A 16707-nucleotide genomic window follows, 5' to 3' on the forward strand; every position below is an offset into this window, starting at 1 on the left:
TAACTCGCAAGTCGCTCATTTTTTAGCAAATACTCGAAATTACAAGTACTCGTTTTCAACAAGTCAAACACAAGTACTAATTTTTATTACTCGTACAAGGCAAACCAAGTAATAAATCTCCCTAAAATAGCAAGTACTCACCTTGTGCCCACCCCTAGTGTTCGACCACATTAAATAAGTTTATATATAAATTTTTGTATGTTTCCGTTTTCCCACCGAATAATTTGGTGTAATATGGAGTTAGAAATGGTATAACTTGCTCAGGCATAGGCAAGTTAAGTATAAATAACTTATTTTGGCAGGAGAGACACGTACCATTTAATTAGTTTTATTTTGCCCTCTTGTCACCAAAATGTTATATTACATGTGATTGATTCGTTGTATACCGACAACATTAGAAAATGTGGTAAAATATAATAACCTGATATTTAATTTTGGAATAATAGTGATACTTGTTTTGTGTGATTAAATATTTCCTTTGATTGCAAGGCATGCCAAATAATTCATGAAAATTACTAGTAGGAGTCACGTCTCCCATACAATGATTATGAGTATAAATAGTTTGAAAATCCTTATATTTGATTCTTCTTGTATCATCCACATATCACACAATTATAGTATGATATTCCGCAATTTAAAATTGGTCGTTGTGTTCTTACAAAGCCTCTCTAGCAAATTCGATTTCCAGTCAGTCTAAACCTTTTACGATTTATTTTTTCTTTGCCAACAAACCTTTATTCCAAGTCATAGAAGTCAATATTCTTACACAATCCCTATTGCAAAAATTTTCCAAATGTACATATATATATATATATATATATATATATATATATATATATATTTGATCGTGATTCGTGAAAGCGACGAAGCTTACAAAGTAAAATCTACTAAATTTGATTCCCCCGAATCTCTTACTATTTTGATCTTATCTATAATCTAAAGATTATTCTTGATTTTGTTAATAATACATAAGACTGTTTATTGGTACTAATTAGGCCTATGATTTCAAATCTAGACGTACAACACTACAACTAGTGATAACCATTTGTTTTCGTCTCTTTTGTTCTAGAATTTGTAAAGTGGGGTTAATCTACATAAATCGCATTAAATTCTTAAACTAATATGTTGTACCTAAGAACTAAGAAGTGACCCATAACACTCTGTAAAAAAAAAAAAAAAAAAACAACCCTCTGTAAAAGTTTACTAAAATCCGCATTATACAAAGGGTTTACATAAAGTTGTAAAACAAAAGTTTACAACTTTATGTCTATTCCTTAACCAATGGTATTAACGGCTTAACGCATTCATTGAGTAATATTTTTGTTTATATGAGAAAGAATAGTGATCACATGGTTGCTAACACTTTAGTTTTAGATATTTTCAGTCTCTTAACAAAAACTTCTATATAAATTTTTGCTAAAAGTACAACTTATTAAAATATACATTTGAGTAATCTCATTGATATTTGGAATATCATTTAATCATGATTCGTACCGTAAGTAGAAGAAACTCGGTGAGGTGGTGGGTCTTTGTTTGTGTACATGTCGACGTGAAAATAGAAGAGAAATAAATATCAGCAAAAGGGCTTTGGACCCGATCAATAGCCACCTAACCAAATCTGTGAACCGCGTTACTTTCAAATAACAAATAGTAACTGAAATATTATTTTGTAGATAAGACTATAGGGTCTTCTTCGACATAAAATATAGATAAGGTTTGGGACCCTTTCAAGCTTTTTTCGGTGTCGGCAATGAAGTTTACGTCGACGTGGCAACAACAACTGGACAACGGCTTTTTTGTTTTGTTTTTGGGTCTCTTTTGTCTTTGAATAACAACTTTTATTACATTCCCATAAATTATCTATAGATTTATGAATCTATTCTCCCAAATTAATGGTTTGTCTTAGTGAAATCCACTGTTTTGTCCAGTGAATTGTGGTATATATCTATTTAATTCAGTTGGATGCCAAAAATAACATTTACTTTCGATCTATCCATTGTGGAACTTTACCCAATCGACATAATTAAAAGGAAGGACCGGTATTGGACCAATATGTATGACTGGTCATGCATGGAAACACAACAAACAAAACAATTTAATTTGTACAAAAAAGTAAACACAATTAATTTTCTTTATTTTCTGGCAAAAAGTATGGCAAAGAAATATATTAATATTAAAAACAAGAGAATGAGGTGAAACATAAATACAAGTATACAACAATGGACGAGATCATTGTCAGTCACCTTAACTCTTATCTTCAAGCATGTCGTGGAAGTCTTTCGATTTCCTTCAGTTATTTCAAAACTTGTCTTTTTTTATCAAACGATTTCAGTTTTTTTTTTTTTTGTGTGTGGTATATGTCTCTCGTATTTATTCTACACACGTACAATACAAATTTTTCTTACGTACACACATTTATAAGTGTGACTGGTGAATGCTTATAATAATTAAAAAAAAACACATAATGTGTGATTGGTGTTAGAGTAAAAAGATGAATAGAGAAGAATTGATATTGGAGGAAATGAAAATATTAATTAGAGTAACCAAAAAGTTGGTATTCCCCACGAGTATTCAACAAAACGAAGGAGAAAAGAAAAAAGTTGTTCTGTTTATGTTGAGTGGAGCAATTGTTATAGATTAAACTCAATTTTTACTTTCACTTAAGTTTTTGTCTTCTAGCCATACCCATATCCCTTGTTTGAAAAATCGCTAGGCGCTAGTCGGGCGCTCGGCATGGGCCTAGCGATTAATCGAAAAATTGGATTAAAATCGGGGATTAATCGGGGATTAGTTTTAGGGTTATTTTAATATTTTTAAAATATATTAATCCAATATTGTAAAAATTTATGATTTTTATTACAAATTTATGATTTTTATTAAAATTTGAACACAAGTTATTGTAAAACATCACAAACTCCTCATTCAAATGATTGAATAACAAAAATAAAAGGTTTTTCTATACTTGCAATCTAAAAAATAATCGGGGTATATAAGATTAGGTGGAAAATAATCGGATTAGGCGGGAAGTAATCGGATTAGGCGGAGAATAATCGGGTTACTAATTTTTTTAGGGGATTAGTCATTAATCGAGGCGGATAGGGTGGGCCTAGCGATTAAACGGGGAGTAATCGGGGCTAGGCAGGGATTTTTAGAACAGGGCCCATATCTAATAGGGAATTTGATATATTTAGTTTTTTTTTTTTTTTTTTTTTTGTCGTCTAAATTTATTATTAATTGCAAATTATGAGGACTGTTACATAGACGATTCTACAACTGACAATTTCTTCCGACCCTTACTAGATTCACGATAGACTACACTTCCTTCTTCGTAATCTTGATGAATACCTTCAATGATCCACGATCTGGCGACACTTCCTTCTCTGCGTAGAATCCTGGCGAACGGCTATAATTGTACATCGCTGGAGATCTCTTGCACACTTGCCTCCATTAATCTGCAAATTTGTTAATAAATCGCAATACCTGGGACTCGAACCCCAGACTTTTTGGTGTAGAAGCATTAATCAACCCTTGGTCAACCAATGGGCCAAAGGAGCTTCTACGATATATTTAGTTAGAGATACATAAAAATTAAATATCTAAATAATTGGAATTTCTAGAATTATGAGATTATAATTCAAACATTAAAGCATGAAAATCACGAATGCCCAACATCTTAAAGAAGAAATTGAACTCTTTCTAATAAAATTTAAAGAAAATATATGCGAGTTAAGATGTAGAGGAGATGTGGTTGGTTACTATTAGCTAAAATAGCAGTTGATCTTGATGTGTTTCGTAGGTTTGTGTAAAATCAAATTTGCATCTAAATCTAAATGTATGGTAATTTGCTACCAGATTAGGTTTCCACTAGAGTAAAATGATACATATTACCAAAAATGCATTTCCACCACATCAGAATTGCATTTCGGATGAAATTGCTTGTTTAAACCGAAATATTCTTTGATTTATCTAGTACTTATACCAATATTTGTTTGAACTTAGCCGTAGATACGTAAAACATGTCATTCTTAAGATTTAAGAGCACCTCCAATGGTGTTGTAAGAGAATCTTTAAGATTAAAAATAATTAAAATAAATAAAAATAATAAATAAAGTTAAAATAGGTGGCTCTAATATAAGAGGTTTAAAGATTGTTAAGAGTCTGATATGTGTCAAATTGGGTAAAAAACATTAACAAAAGAAAAAAATATACCTTCAAATCTCAGTAATATGATGGGGATTCGAACTCGAATTCGTGATCAAGGTATACATCAACAATTGAATACTGTTTTTGTTAAGCGTATATGGCAAAATTTTGGCGCGAATCAAACTTATAACTAATCGTTATTCCGGTTTTGATTTGCATATTTTTTTTTATGCTTTTATGTCATGTATGTTTAAAATTTTATGAATTGCAATAATTATTAAGTTTTATCAAATAAAAAATGTTTATATTTTTAAAGAAACTCACTTGAGATTCTACCATTGGAAAATAAAAAATTTAAGGATTCTAACACAAATTCTAAACTTTGAAATTGTCAAAATTTAAAATTAAAAAATTTGTAAAAACTTCTCATGGAACTTTACTATTAGAGATGGTCTAAATAGTAACAACTAATTAAAGGAGTTTACAAGTAAAATATATTTTAAAACAAAACTAGAAAATAGAAGGGAATAGAAGAACAGAAGAAACTTCAAAAGTACAAAAAGATGAAAATCCAAAGAATAATTTGTTAATAAAAAAAAGGAATAAAATGGGTAAAGGGAGGAGGAGGAGGACCCTGAAGTAGGGTTAAATAAAAGGCAACCATCTCCTTTGGTGTCTCTATCATCAACACCTGTCGTCCTTCTCACTTAAACACGCTCTTCACTCTCTTCTCACACCTCTCCCTCTCCCACCATATTTAATCAGTCCTCACATTATTCAATTTCTCCAATCTCCTCCATAAGATTAAACAACAATAGAAAAATATCTTCTTTCTTTTTCTGTGAATTCATCAATAAAGTACAAAAGAAAAAAAGCCTGTCCTCTCTCACCTGTAAAAATTACCAGAAGAAGCAAGAACAACAATTACAAGAGACACACTCTTTCTCTCTCTCTCTCTCAAACGGTTTACTTTCCTTCTTTTGTTTTCACCTTTAAAAACGGCTACTTGAGAAGATTTAGAAAGAAACAGAGAGCTTGAGAGATTCCTCTGGCAAAACCCAGATGGAGTTTGGATCTTTTCTTGTGTCCTTAGGGACATCTTTTGTTGTCTTCGTCGTTCTCATGCTTCTCTTCACATGGCTTTCTCGCAAATCCGGAAATGCTCCCATTTATTACCCGAATCGGATCCTTAAAGGGTTGGAGCCATGGGAAGGTACCTCCTTGACTCGAAACCCTTTTGCTTGGATGCGTGAAGCTTTGACTTCTTCTGAGCAAGACGTTGTTAACTTATCCGGCGTCGATACTGCTGTCCACTTTGTCTTCTTGACCACTGGTTCGATCTCTCTCTCCCTCTGTAACTTTCGTGGTTCCAATTTAAGGGTTTGGTGGAATTCTGCTAATTTCTGTTGGTTCTGATTTGGGTTTGAGATTTAACCTAATAAAGTTTCGATCTTTAGAGACAATTGGGGAAAAAAAAGTTCCAAAAGGAAAACTTTTTTGTTTGTCTTTTGCTAGCTCTGACGATTTTGTTTGCTATGTTATGTAAATTAAGTACCTTTTGATCTTTTAGCTTATAACGTGTAGACATTGGTGTTTGAAATTAGAACCAGTAGACAGAACTCTTTGAAGCCTATATCTTAATATCTATATATGAGCCTTTGATTCTGGTGAAGGCAAAGTGTTTCTGATGTCTTGAAATTGGCTTTTGGTTGAAACAGTTCTGGGGATATTTGCTTGTTCCGGTCTTCTTCTCTTACCGACTCTACTGCCTCTAGCCGCTACAGACCACAACTTAAAGAACACAAAAACAGAAACCACAAGCAAAGGAACTTTTAGCCAACTTGATAATCTATCAATGGCTAACATCACAGTAAGTAAACACAACAGTGACTCCATTCTGCCTTTTGATTCCATTTCAGATATCGCGGTTTTGATCGTTTAAAGCGAAATGTGTATTCTTTCAATTGAACAGAAAAAAAGTCCGAGGCTGTGGGCGTTCCTAGGAGCGGTTTACTGGATATCTTTGGTCACATATTTCTTCTTGTGGAAAGCTTATAAGCATGTCTCTACGTTGAGGGCACAAGCTCTGATGTCTGCTGCTGTCAAACCCGAGCAATTCGCTATTCTTGTTAGGGATATGCCTTCACCACCTGATGGGCAGACACAGAAAGAGTTCATCGATTCTTATTTCAGAGAAATATACCCCGAGACATTCTACAGATCGCTTGTCGCAACAGAAAACAGCAAGGTATCTGCTTATTCTGGCCCTTATAAGGTGTTTAAGCATTAATGTTATTTCAAGTACTTTATTTGTTAATCTATGCTCTTTGTTGTTTTGTAGGTTAATAAGATATGGGGAAAGTTGGAAGGTTACAAGAAGAAGCTTGCGCGAGCAGAAGCAATACTTGCAGCAACTAATAACCGACCCACGAACAAAACCGGCTTGTGTGGGCTAGTCGGTAAACAAGTTGACAGCATTGAGTATTACACCGAGCTAATCAACGAGTCTGTAGCCAATCTAGAAACAGAGCAGAAAGCGGTTCTTGCTGAGAAGCAGCAAACTGCGGCAGTGGTCTTCTTCACAACCCGGGTTGCCGCCGCATCAGCCGCTCAGTCTCTGCACTGCCAGATGGTTGATAAATGGACTGTGACCGAAGCTCCCGAGCCTCGGCAGCTCCTATGGCAGAATCTCAACATCAAGCTCTTCAGCAGAATAATTCGGCAATACTTCATCTACTTCTTTGTTGCACTGACCATTCTGTTTTATATGATCCCAATCGCGTTTGTCTCTGCAATCACCACTCTTGAGAATCTTCAGAAGATTATCCCGTTCATAAAGCCGGTTGTGGAGATAACCGCCATAAGAACTGTCTTGGAGTCTTTCCTTCCTCAAATTGCGCTCCTCGTTTTCTTGGCGATGTTGCCTAAGCTTCTCTTGTTTCTCTCCAAAGCCGAGGGAATTCCGTCGCAGAGCCATGCCATTAGGGCTGCTTCAGGGAAGTACTTTTACTTCTCAGTCTTTAATGTCTTCATTGGTGTTACCCTTGCGGGGACTTTGTTCAACACAGTGAAGGATATCGCGAAAAATCCCAAACTCGACATGATCATTAATCTTTTGGCTACTAGCCTCCCTAAGAGCGCCACTTTCTTCTTGACCTACGTTGCTCTCAAGTGAGTCTTGGTCCTCTTGACTTACATAGCATATACATTGTTCTTTTGTTCTCTAAATCTTATGCTGTTGAATTTCAATTTCAGGTTCTTTATTGGTTATGGCCTTGAGCTGTCTCGTATCATACCTTTGATAATCTTCCACCTGAAAAAGAAGTATCTCTGCAAAACCGAAGCGGAGGTGAAAGAAGCTTGGTACCCGGGAGACTTAACCTATGCGACTAGGGTTCCTGGAGACCTGCTCGTCCTCACAATCACGTTCTGCTATTCTGTAATTGCTCCTCTTATCCTCATATTCGGCATCATCTACTTCGGTTTAGGCTGGCTCGTCCTCAGGAATCAGGTCAGACTTTCTCTCTAATTACTATACCCATAAAAACAGGTTTAAACACGTTAAAATGTGATCTTGAACGGTTTTATTTCGGGGCATGACAGGCGTTGAAAGTGTACGTTCCATCATACGAGAGCTATGGAAGAATGTGGCCGCATATTCACCAGCGCATACTAGCAGCGTTGTTCCTATTCCAAGTGGTAATGTTTGGCTACTTAGGAGCCAAGACATTCTTCTACACGGCCCTCGTGATCCCTCTCATCATCACCTCTCTCATCTTCGGTTACGTGTGCCGCCAGAAATTCTACGGAGGGTTCAAACACACAGCTCTGGAAGTGGCTTGCCGTGAGCTGAAGCAGAGTCCGGACCTCGAGGAGATTTTCAGAGCATACATTCCGCATAGCTTGAGCTCTCACAAAGCAGAAGAACACGAGTTCAAAGGCGCAATGTCTCGTTATCAAGATTTCAATGCAATTGCAGGCGTTTAAAATTTGAATCCAATCCCAATTATCTCATAGATTTGTTTTGTTGGTTTTTTAGAAGCTGTTATTGTTGTGTGTGTGAATTTTAGGGTTTGTTTAGGATTCTTCTTTGTATGTGTTCTTGGGTTGTTGTAACTTTGTAAGCTACTTTTAAATATCAACTTGATTTTTCATCATTATGATTCTTCTACTGCTATCAATTTTCTATGTTGCTGTTATATGATGGTGAGTCAAGGCAAATACTGGTGATACATGATCTTGAAACCAAATCATATGATGTTGCTTTCTCTGCTGAATCCATTGGATATACTACTGCTTCTTCCATCAACTGTTTGTTTGCAGCTCTTCAAGCTATTAACTATGGTCCAGAGACTTGTGTTACAAGAATAGGTTGTTATGTTTCTAGTTAATCTCACTCTCAGTTGGATGAAAAGAAAATTCAGAGTAATCAAAATCCATTGACGAATTCAACCTGATTGTTCTGTAATAATATTGTGCCTCTGAACTCTCAATTAGAATTTCAATTTTCGTTAGATTTCTTCAAGACATTGCCTCTTTCTCCATGTATCTTGATCAAGATCTTTTTCAATTTTGTAAATTGCTTACGAGTATACTTTTAAGACTGAGATATGTGATCTTTAGATCATAATTTGTTGAAAGGTTTTGAGAAAAATATGAAACTTTTGAATTCAAGAGACACTGAGTTTAAGATCGCACCCTGATTGAGTCTGTAAACTATCTCATCTTCTTCTTGTTGATAGAATATTGTTTGTTGGTTTAGAAACTTTATCATGTCTGTAATTAGGGTTTATTCCTTATCTGTTACACTGACATGTTCTGTTTTCTTTAGCTGTTGCAAATTGTATTGAAGGTAGCCTCAAACATATATATATATATATATATATATATATATATATATATATATATATATATATATATATTATTGTCATAACTTGATCTATATATGTTCATTGAACTGAAATGTTGTAAGCAAAATTCACAAAGACAAAAGATTCAAGAAAACAAATGAATTGAATGGAAATAGATTTATTTCTCATAAGTTATAAATCGGTTTTGGTCCGGTGGATAACGGAGAGGGAATGTCTTCGGGCGCACGGACGGGCTTCACCCACCGGCCGGTCTGTTTGTTGAGGATCAGACCCTTATGTGCCACTTGGTACCAAAACTCAGGTATTCTTAGATGATCCAACAACATATCCGTGCTCTTGTTCACAGAAGCAACGTCTCTCCTTGCGTTAACCCTAAACCCAGATTTCTTGCAGTGGAAGCCATCCAAAACATGGAGATACACCTCGAGATTATGAGCCCTCCCTAAGTCTGAATCGCGTTTTACGTAAGGCGAACTAAACACATCGAGCTTAAGCTGCGTTCCGACGTGCCTGTAGACCCAATTGAGCCTTGAAGTAATCGGGTTAAGTTTGTTTAGTACCTTGTTGAACACGATACCAGGAAGCTTAGGGACAATGTCTTGCTTGTTCACCACACGTAACACCTTAACACCTAAACTATTTAGCCTTTCCTTGAATGCCAAGTTACCTACTCTCGGCGCACCAAAGGAGATCACAGAAACGTTACCAGATAATGCTGGAACATCTCTGGCCGCCTCATAAGCGTTCATAAGCGCCAACGCGCCTCCTAGGCTATGCCCCGTGATGGTTAGGCTCACCTCTTCGCCTCTATCCTTAAAAAAATTCACTAGCCGTTTCACTTCCTCCATCGTCTGCTCTGATGCACTTTCTTTGTTGTACCGTGTGAGTTTGCTTTTCGATTTGTAGATACTGAAAAACCCGCTTTGGACCTTGACCACGTTCTTGCCATGTTCTCCCTTGCAATCGAACGGCTCTTTACTTGTTCTAAGATCCATGAACCATTCTGTGGGAGTCACCGTTCCACGCCACGCCACAACAATGTCTCTCCGACCAATCCTCAAGGACTCTCTGTCTCCACTCACAGCTACAAACCCCATCCAGTTCGAATCTTTGCTCCATGTCTCTCCCATAGCTGAGCTTAAGAACCACTGAGGAACATCGACATGAGACATCGCATAGATGTATTTGGTTACCTTGTAACCATGTTTGGTTAAACCAAGCTCTTCGAAGAGTTTGTTCCTGTTGTATCTAGAGCTTCCGCAGAATTCGGATAAAGGATCGAAATCAAGTGAATCGTAGACGGATTCCACGAATTCTCCATATTTGGTTACTTCTCTCCTAAGCCATGGATGTAGAGGATCGAGAAGATTCTCCCAATTGTTGCTACCGTGAAGCTCACGCCACATTTTAGATATATTCTCCCTTGGGGACGTAGCTGGAGTCATCAGATCGCCTCGGTCAAGAAAATCGTCCGCTGAGTATTTCGGAAGCTGAAGCAAAAACGCCAGCGATTTGGTCGAGTCGTTGGAGATTTTGCAGATCCTCCGAGCCACTTGAGACAAATCTTGTTCTTCCTTCCGTGATTTAACGTGGAAGAGGTGTTTCTTGGTTGACAAGAAACCTGGAAGATGTGACTTGACCCGGATCTTGATAGACTTCCATGCCAGCTTCAATCTCCAGACCCGTTTTATTCTTCTTCTTCTTAGCTTTCTCAATGGAGTTTTGACCAATGCGTTCTCCATTTCTGAGTTTATCGGTCGGATAATTTTTCAAGTGATGATGATAAAGTTGTGATGTGTTGTAGCAAGAATTGATCGATATGCTTTGGAATTGATCCCAATGTGTTATATATATGAAGTAATATATGTAATCACATGCGAATATGTTGCTTCTGGGAAGATACTCAGATGCGTTGACAAAGAATGTTTGACCTGGTCTGACATTTTCTCGGTACGGAAGATGATTACCGCCACCGGTATCATATTCGGTTTAGTTTTATATGGTATGCTAATAGCCTAATAGAATTATATTACCGGTTCAGGTAAACCAGACCAACCAAATCATTTTGAGAATAAATTAAAAACCTTTCCAAGCGGGTTGGTCAAAGTAATAATAGTACGCCATGATGATATTTATTCTTTGGCAGCTAAAGGATTGAATAACTACGGCTGCTCTACATACATTACCTATAGACTATAGTATTAGTGAAATTAATTATGATTATTTGTTAGGAAAATCAACACTTACAAGAGTCGTCTACTGTGTCGGCTTTTGCGTTAGGTTATATAACTCCAATTTTCCTCCTAATTAACGGGACCACTTTTTTTTCTATGAAATATATTACTTTATAAATATTGTCAGGGCCGGCCCAAAAAATTTAGATGCCTAAAGCCCAAAAGTTTTTTGTTGCCCATTTACCAACAAAAATACAAAAAATGTTAAAATTTTGGTATAATATGACTCGAACTCGCCACCTCCTGCTTATAAATGAGACAATAACCACTAAACTACGAGACTTTTTCTAACAAATTATGCCCCTTAAATTTAAAATATAATCTGATGCCTAAAGCACCTGCTTGATGGGCCCTGAATATTGCTATGGATAAGAACATTTACATAAAATTCAATAATCATTGTTCTTGGCTTACTGCAGGAGAAAATAAAGAAACACATATCTCATTATACCATATTGACGTACATTTCAGACCAACATGCATGGTTTGACTTAATTGATCAATTAAAATTCGGTGAAAACTAATCTTTAATTTTGGTGTCACTCGATAGAAATTCATTTTTTGTTTTTAGTCTTTGTTAACATCTTATTACAGATAATTGAACTTGCATTCAAATACATTTTTATTAAGTTGATTATGGATAATAATTTTGAGTTTTTGTTTAATATGAAATAGAACTGATTGATCAACTAATTCAGATGCGATAGGTTTGAAAAAATTATTCACAAGATGGTAAAGAATTGACTAATTAAGCTCGAAAGTGTTCTTCACGGCAAGTTCGTCCGCACGTCAATGATAAGACATCATGCTTCCTATTCTCAGTTTTACCCTTCGTCTCTTGAAACAATTACGAAAGCACCACTAATCCTAGAGTAGACACTAGTCTTTCCCAAGTGTCCAAGACCACTCATGTGTGGTTGAAAATATCATAATATATATGTATATATGATTCGTTTGTTTCAAATGTAATTTATGTTTTTTTTTTTTTTTTTTTTTTTTTTTTTTTTTTTAATTTTATTATTATAAATAAAACCGTTACAAGACAGTACGATAGTACTCGTACAATTCAACAAAGCGGAAATGAGTAACAAAACACAGCAAAAGATTCCAAAGCATGGCAACTATCGAGAAAATAAACGATTAGAAACATGAATCAATTAAATGGGTTCAGCCAAACCCACCTCGTCGACCACGATTCCCTCGACCGCGTCTTCCCCCTCTTCTTCCTCCACGACCAATATTAATTGCCTTGATCGGCAATTGCAATGGTCGGTCTTGGAGATGTTTTTCTGAAAATGGTGACTTGAGATTCAAAATGAGATCCTCATCCGAATCATCCGACCCGGAAGAAACATCTTCTTCTGAATCATCAGGCAGTACCACATCCGATGCTAAATCCAGCACTGCATATTTATTTGAGCTAGAGGCTTTGCGAAAAGAATTAGTACTAGAATGGACCCCTGAAGCCGAGGTAGTGATAATTGAAAAGACCTTTGCGGGAGTAGCCATCACATTCGAGTCTGATGAAGGCAGCTCCTTCGCTTCTGAATAGTGAACGACATCCACATTCTTACTTGCATCAGTAACTGCCACCAAACACAAGTCAATGGCAGCTCCTTCATTCGAGATTGAAGAGGAAAGAAACTCGGTGTTAGGTTCTACTAAATGTAATTTATGTTTGTTTAAATAAAACCACTTGATGAAGTCCACAAGATCCTATTTGCATAAGTCAATCAACTTTCAAGTGAGGACATGTAGATATGAAATTTTCGGTAAGTTTAACGATTACAAAAAAAAATTGTATTTGGAGAACTGAGAAGAACTGGTTTGCGATTTAAGGAAGATACTCGTGACAGTTTTTCGGATCTTTCGTTTTCTTCCATGTTATGAGTTTTGTGTGTTTTTTGTTTGGAATTTAGTTTCCGGGAATTTCAATGTTTTCGCTGGTTTTAGTTTGTTACATGGTTTTTGTGTAATGTCATTTTCTACTATATGTTTCAGATGATTGAAAAAAAAGTTCCACAAGATCATGGTATTTCTAAGGGTTGGCTGATTTTATAACCATAAACTAGTTGCATTCTCAGCTTTTTTCCCCAACCTTTTTGCCCCTAAAAATTCCACCATAAACTTAGATAATTCTCACAATTGCAACATGTACTTTCAGATTCATCCTTAAAACTACGCTTCCAATTGAACCGGCCAATAAACCGGTACCACATAATCTGGTTTGATTTAATTCAAATTTAACCAAATTTAAACCCGATTTTGACCCGAATCTTCTTCTTCTTCACCCGATTTTGACCCAATTTATTTTTTCTTCTTCCTCTTCATTTCCAGAACGACCAATAATCCCAAAACCCATCACAATCACATTTGCATTATTCTACCATATATATTCTATTCTTCGATATCATGCCCAATTTGCTTACGATTCTATTCTTCAATCTCTACTTCGTTTACTTCTTTTCTCTCCTCGAATTTCATGAGTTGTTAATCGATCTTTGACTGCAAATTGTTCGACGTTTTGATTTGTTTCTTTGTCGTTGCTCTTCGACCAACCAAACAAAACCAAACAAGAGAAGATCGTGATTGAATATGATGTGGATTTCAGGCTTCAGAATCATGATATTGGAGCGTCTATCCTGCGAGGAGCAGCAGCAAAGGAGAATGCTTTTGCGTTTTCATTGGAGCTTCTCTCCGGCGAGCAGCACCAATCGACGACAGCGCCAATTGAGTAACCTGTTCCATAAGCAGTCTGAGCGGCGGTCATGAGTTTAGTGGCGAGACCGAGCTTGCGATGGGTACGAAGAACTGCGAGAGAAGTGATATGGCTGATGATTTTTGGTTTCACACTTAACAATACTCCCAATCAGCGGAATCGGAGAAATCTCTGGTTTGATCGCCATCACCAGAGACAGAAAGTCGGGAACATGAAGAGGAAGAAGAAGAAAAAAAATTCTGGTCAAAATCGGGTGAAGAGGAAGAAGATCGGGTCAAAATCAGGTTTAAATTTGGTTAAATTTGAATTAAATCGAACCGGGTTATGTGGTACCGGTTTATTGGCCGATTCAATTGGAGGCGTAGTTTTAAGGATGAATCCGAAAGTACATGTTGCAATTGTGAGAATTATTTAAATTTATGATGGAATTTTCAAGGGCAAAAAGGTTAGGAGGGAAAAACTGAGAATGCAACTAGTTTATGACTATAAAATCAGCGGACCATATTTCTAAAATGCTAGTTCAACTATTTGTGCTGAAATTTAACGAGTTTAAATGGGCCTGCATGAAGCCCAAACAAGAAAGGTTTTGAAAGAAAATCTTCAGTGTGACAGACGATGAGACAGCCTTATCCAGAGTTTAAAAATTCACCAATAGACACTTGACGTGTCAGCAAGAAGTAACCTAAACAGAATCCATTTCTGTGATCACCAAAGCCACACGATGATTCTTGCCTAAATCATTTTAAAGACTGTATAGAGGAAAAAAACTGCAAAAACAAAAACTAAAAAAAACCGATCGCACAAGAAATTAAAAGATTTGTAGATTCAGCTAAGAAAATGGCGAGCACTGTGATGACTACATTGCCTCAGTTCAATGGTCTTCGAGCCACCAAGATCTCTGCTGCTCCTGTTCAAGGCCTGGTTAGTAGTTTTTAATTTTCTGAATCTCATTTTAGATTCTCAAAATGTGATTTGACCTTCTATATATTTAATATCCTGGTTTTTATATGTTATACTTGACAGATTTATTTATCAGAGTAATGAATTTGTAATCTAGCATCCAGTTTATGACATTGCAAAATATTATTAGTTGGAAAATAAAGTCAATGAATGATTTGGAATGGTGTTTTTATCTTCCCAGGCAAGTGTTCAGCCCATGAGACGCAAGGGAAATGGAGCTTTGGGTGCAAAGTGTGGTGACTTCATTGGTTCATCAACAAATCTGGTAATTAAAGAGAAAACAAAATTAAATGGAGATTGAATAAGTTTAAGCAATGATTAATTATGCTTTGATTAGATAATGGTAACATCTACGACGCTGATGTTGTTCGCGGGGAGATTCGGACTGGCGCCATCAGCCAATAGGAAGGCGACAGCTGGACTTAGGTTGGAGGCACGTGACTCGGGTCTACAGACGGGTGACCCGGCCGGGTTCACGCTTGCGGATACTCTGGCTTGTGGCACCGTTGGGCATATCATCGGTGTTGGAGTTGTCCTTGGCCTTAAAAAAATTGGTGCTATTTAAAATTATTAATGCTCTTTTATTTGTTGTATTTGTAAAATTTGTTATAACAAATCTCAAGAACCTGAGGGAGATCTAATGGAATTTGCAAGTCTTTATGTTTGTATCGTATTTTCTCCCTTTTATACTCCATAGTCCATAGATTCGAAGCATGGAAGAAACGGTATTTGTGTTGGATCTTTGAATTTTGAGTTTTTTTTTTTTTTTTTTTTTTCAAAGCTTGCTAATTAGCTGAATCCGGCCGAATGTTTTGGTTATGTTACCATTTAAGGCCTTACTGTCACATAGGTGTTATAGGCATTAAGAAAAAACAGGTTCTCCCCAATCAAATGGTCAGGCCACACACGGTCTCCTCCTCCATTATTGGTTTACTGACTTCACTCTAGTGCTCCACTCAGCCGCAGGTGAACGACATAAACACAATACTTTACAAATTTTTTTTGATAACTTTAATAAAATCATAGAAAGTAAACAAATAAACGATTATAAACTATTGTTAGAGAATTTTCTATAATTTTGTTGATTAGTTTTTCAGAATCTTGCAAAGTTTTTCAAATAATCTCTCTATTTTGATGATACTTTTCATGACTTTATTTTGTGAAGAAAAGTGTAGAGAGTCATAAACCAATAACATAATAATTGAATTCATTAACAATCATAGATTCTTTTGTTTTAATTATATAACACAAAACTTTTATTGACTTTATAAAAGTATGAATCTAATAACTCAGATTTATGAAGATTTTAGATTACTTTTTACAAATCTTAAACTAATAACACCAAACTTTAACAGATTTTAAAAAATTTTTGATTGAATAACAACAAATTCTACATAACATTTGAAGTCACTAAAACTCTATTTAAATCACAAACCAATAACACTCTCTTAATCAGAATTAATGTCAAATAGTCGTTAATTCATAAAGCTACTCAATTTATTGCAAGTTTTATAGAGTTAAAGTTTTAGTTTTCATATACGTTTGTAATAGGATATAAGTCCGACCAGGCTAGACCCATAGGCCATAAGTATGTATATTTATAGATCATATTAAAGTTCCCATGTCGTAGAAGCAAACAATGGAAAAGACTTCGGTGTGTATTTGACCCATGTCATTAACGTGAGTACGTGAGTACGTGAGTACGTGAGATGAGAGCATCAATGAGTACTATTTCAGTATACTTTAATTAGTTAAATAGTGCATGTGTGAACATCTGGAA

At 35.9% G+C, this 16707-nt stretch overlaps 3 protein-coding genes across 3 annotated transcripts; 2 read left to right on the forward strand and 1 right to left on the reverse strand.

Annotated features, from left to right (window-relative positions):
• The first annotated feature begins 4925 nt into the window (after positions 1 to 4925).
• Positions 4926 to 8303, forward strand: LOC9329675 (CSC1-like protein ERD4). Its single transcript, XM_021011241.1, has 6 exons — positions 4926 to 5476; positions 5862 to 6013; positions 6116 to 6391; positions 6485 to 7314; positions 7399 to 7654; positions 7747 to 8303. The coding sequence occupies exons 1-6, from the start codon at positions 5206 to 5208 to the stop codon at positions 8128 to 8130; spliced, it is 2169 nt and encodes a 722-aa protein (XP_020866900.1). The 5' UTR covers positions 4926 to 5205; the 3' UTR covers positions 8131 to 8303.
• Positions 8304 to 9056: 753 nt separating this feature from the next.
• LOC9326928 (phospholipase A1-Igamma1, chloroplastic) lies at positions 9057 to 10826 on the reverse strand. The gene has a single exon (XM_002893568.2). It carries the CDS (start codon positions 10754 to 10756, stop codon positions 9179 to 9181), a length of 1578 nt encoding a protein of 525 aa, XP_002893614.1. The 5' UTR covers positions 10757 to 10826; the 3' UTR covers positions 9057 to 9178.
• A 3840-nt stretch (positions 10827 to 14666) lies between these two features.
• LOC9329678 (photosystem I reaction center subunit psaK, chloroplastic) lies at positions 14667 to 15668 on the forward strand. The gene is made up of 3 exons (XM_002890820.2): positions 14667 to 14888; positions 15109 to 15192; positions 15265 to 15668. The coding sequence occupies exons 1-3, from the start codon at positions 14805 to 14807 to the stop codon at positions 15490 to 15492; spliced, it is 396 nt and encodes a 131-aa protein (XP_002890866.1). The 5' UTR covers positions 14667 to 14804; the 3' UTR covers positions 15493 to 15668.
• The last annotated feature ends 1039 nt before the right edge of the window (positions 15669 to 16707 follow it).

This window comes from Arabidopsis lyrata, assembly GCF_000004255.2.
Source record: "Arabidopsis lyrata subsp. lyrata unplaced genomic scaffold ARALYscaffold_1, whole genome shotgun sequence".
Taxonomy (NCBI): domain Eukaryota; kingdom Viridiplantae; phylum Streptophyta; class Magnoliopsida; order Brassicales; family Brassicaceae; genus Arabidopsis; species Arabidopsis lyrata.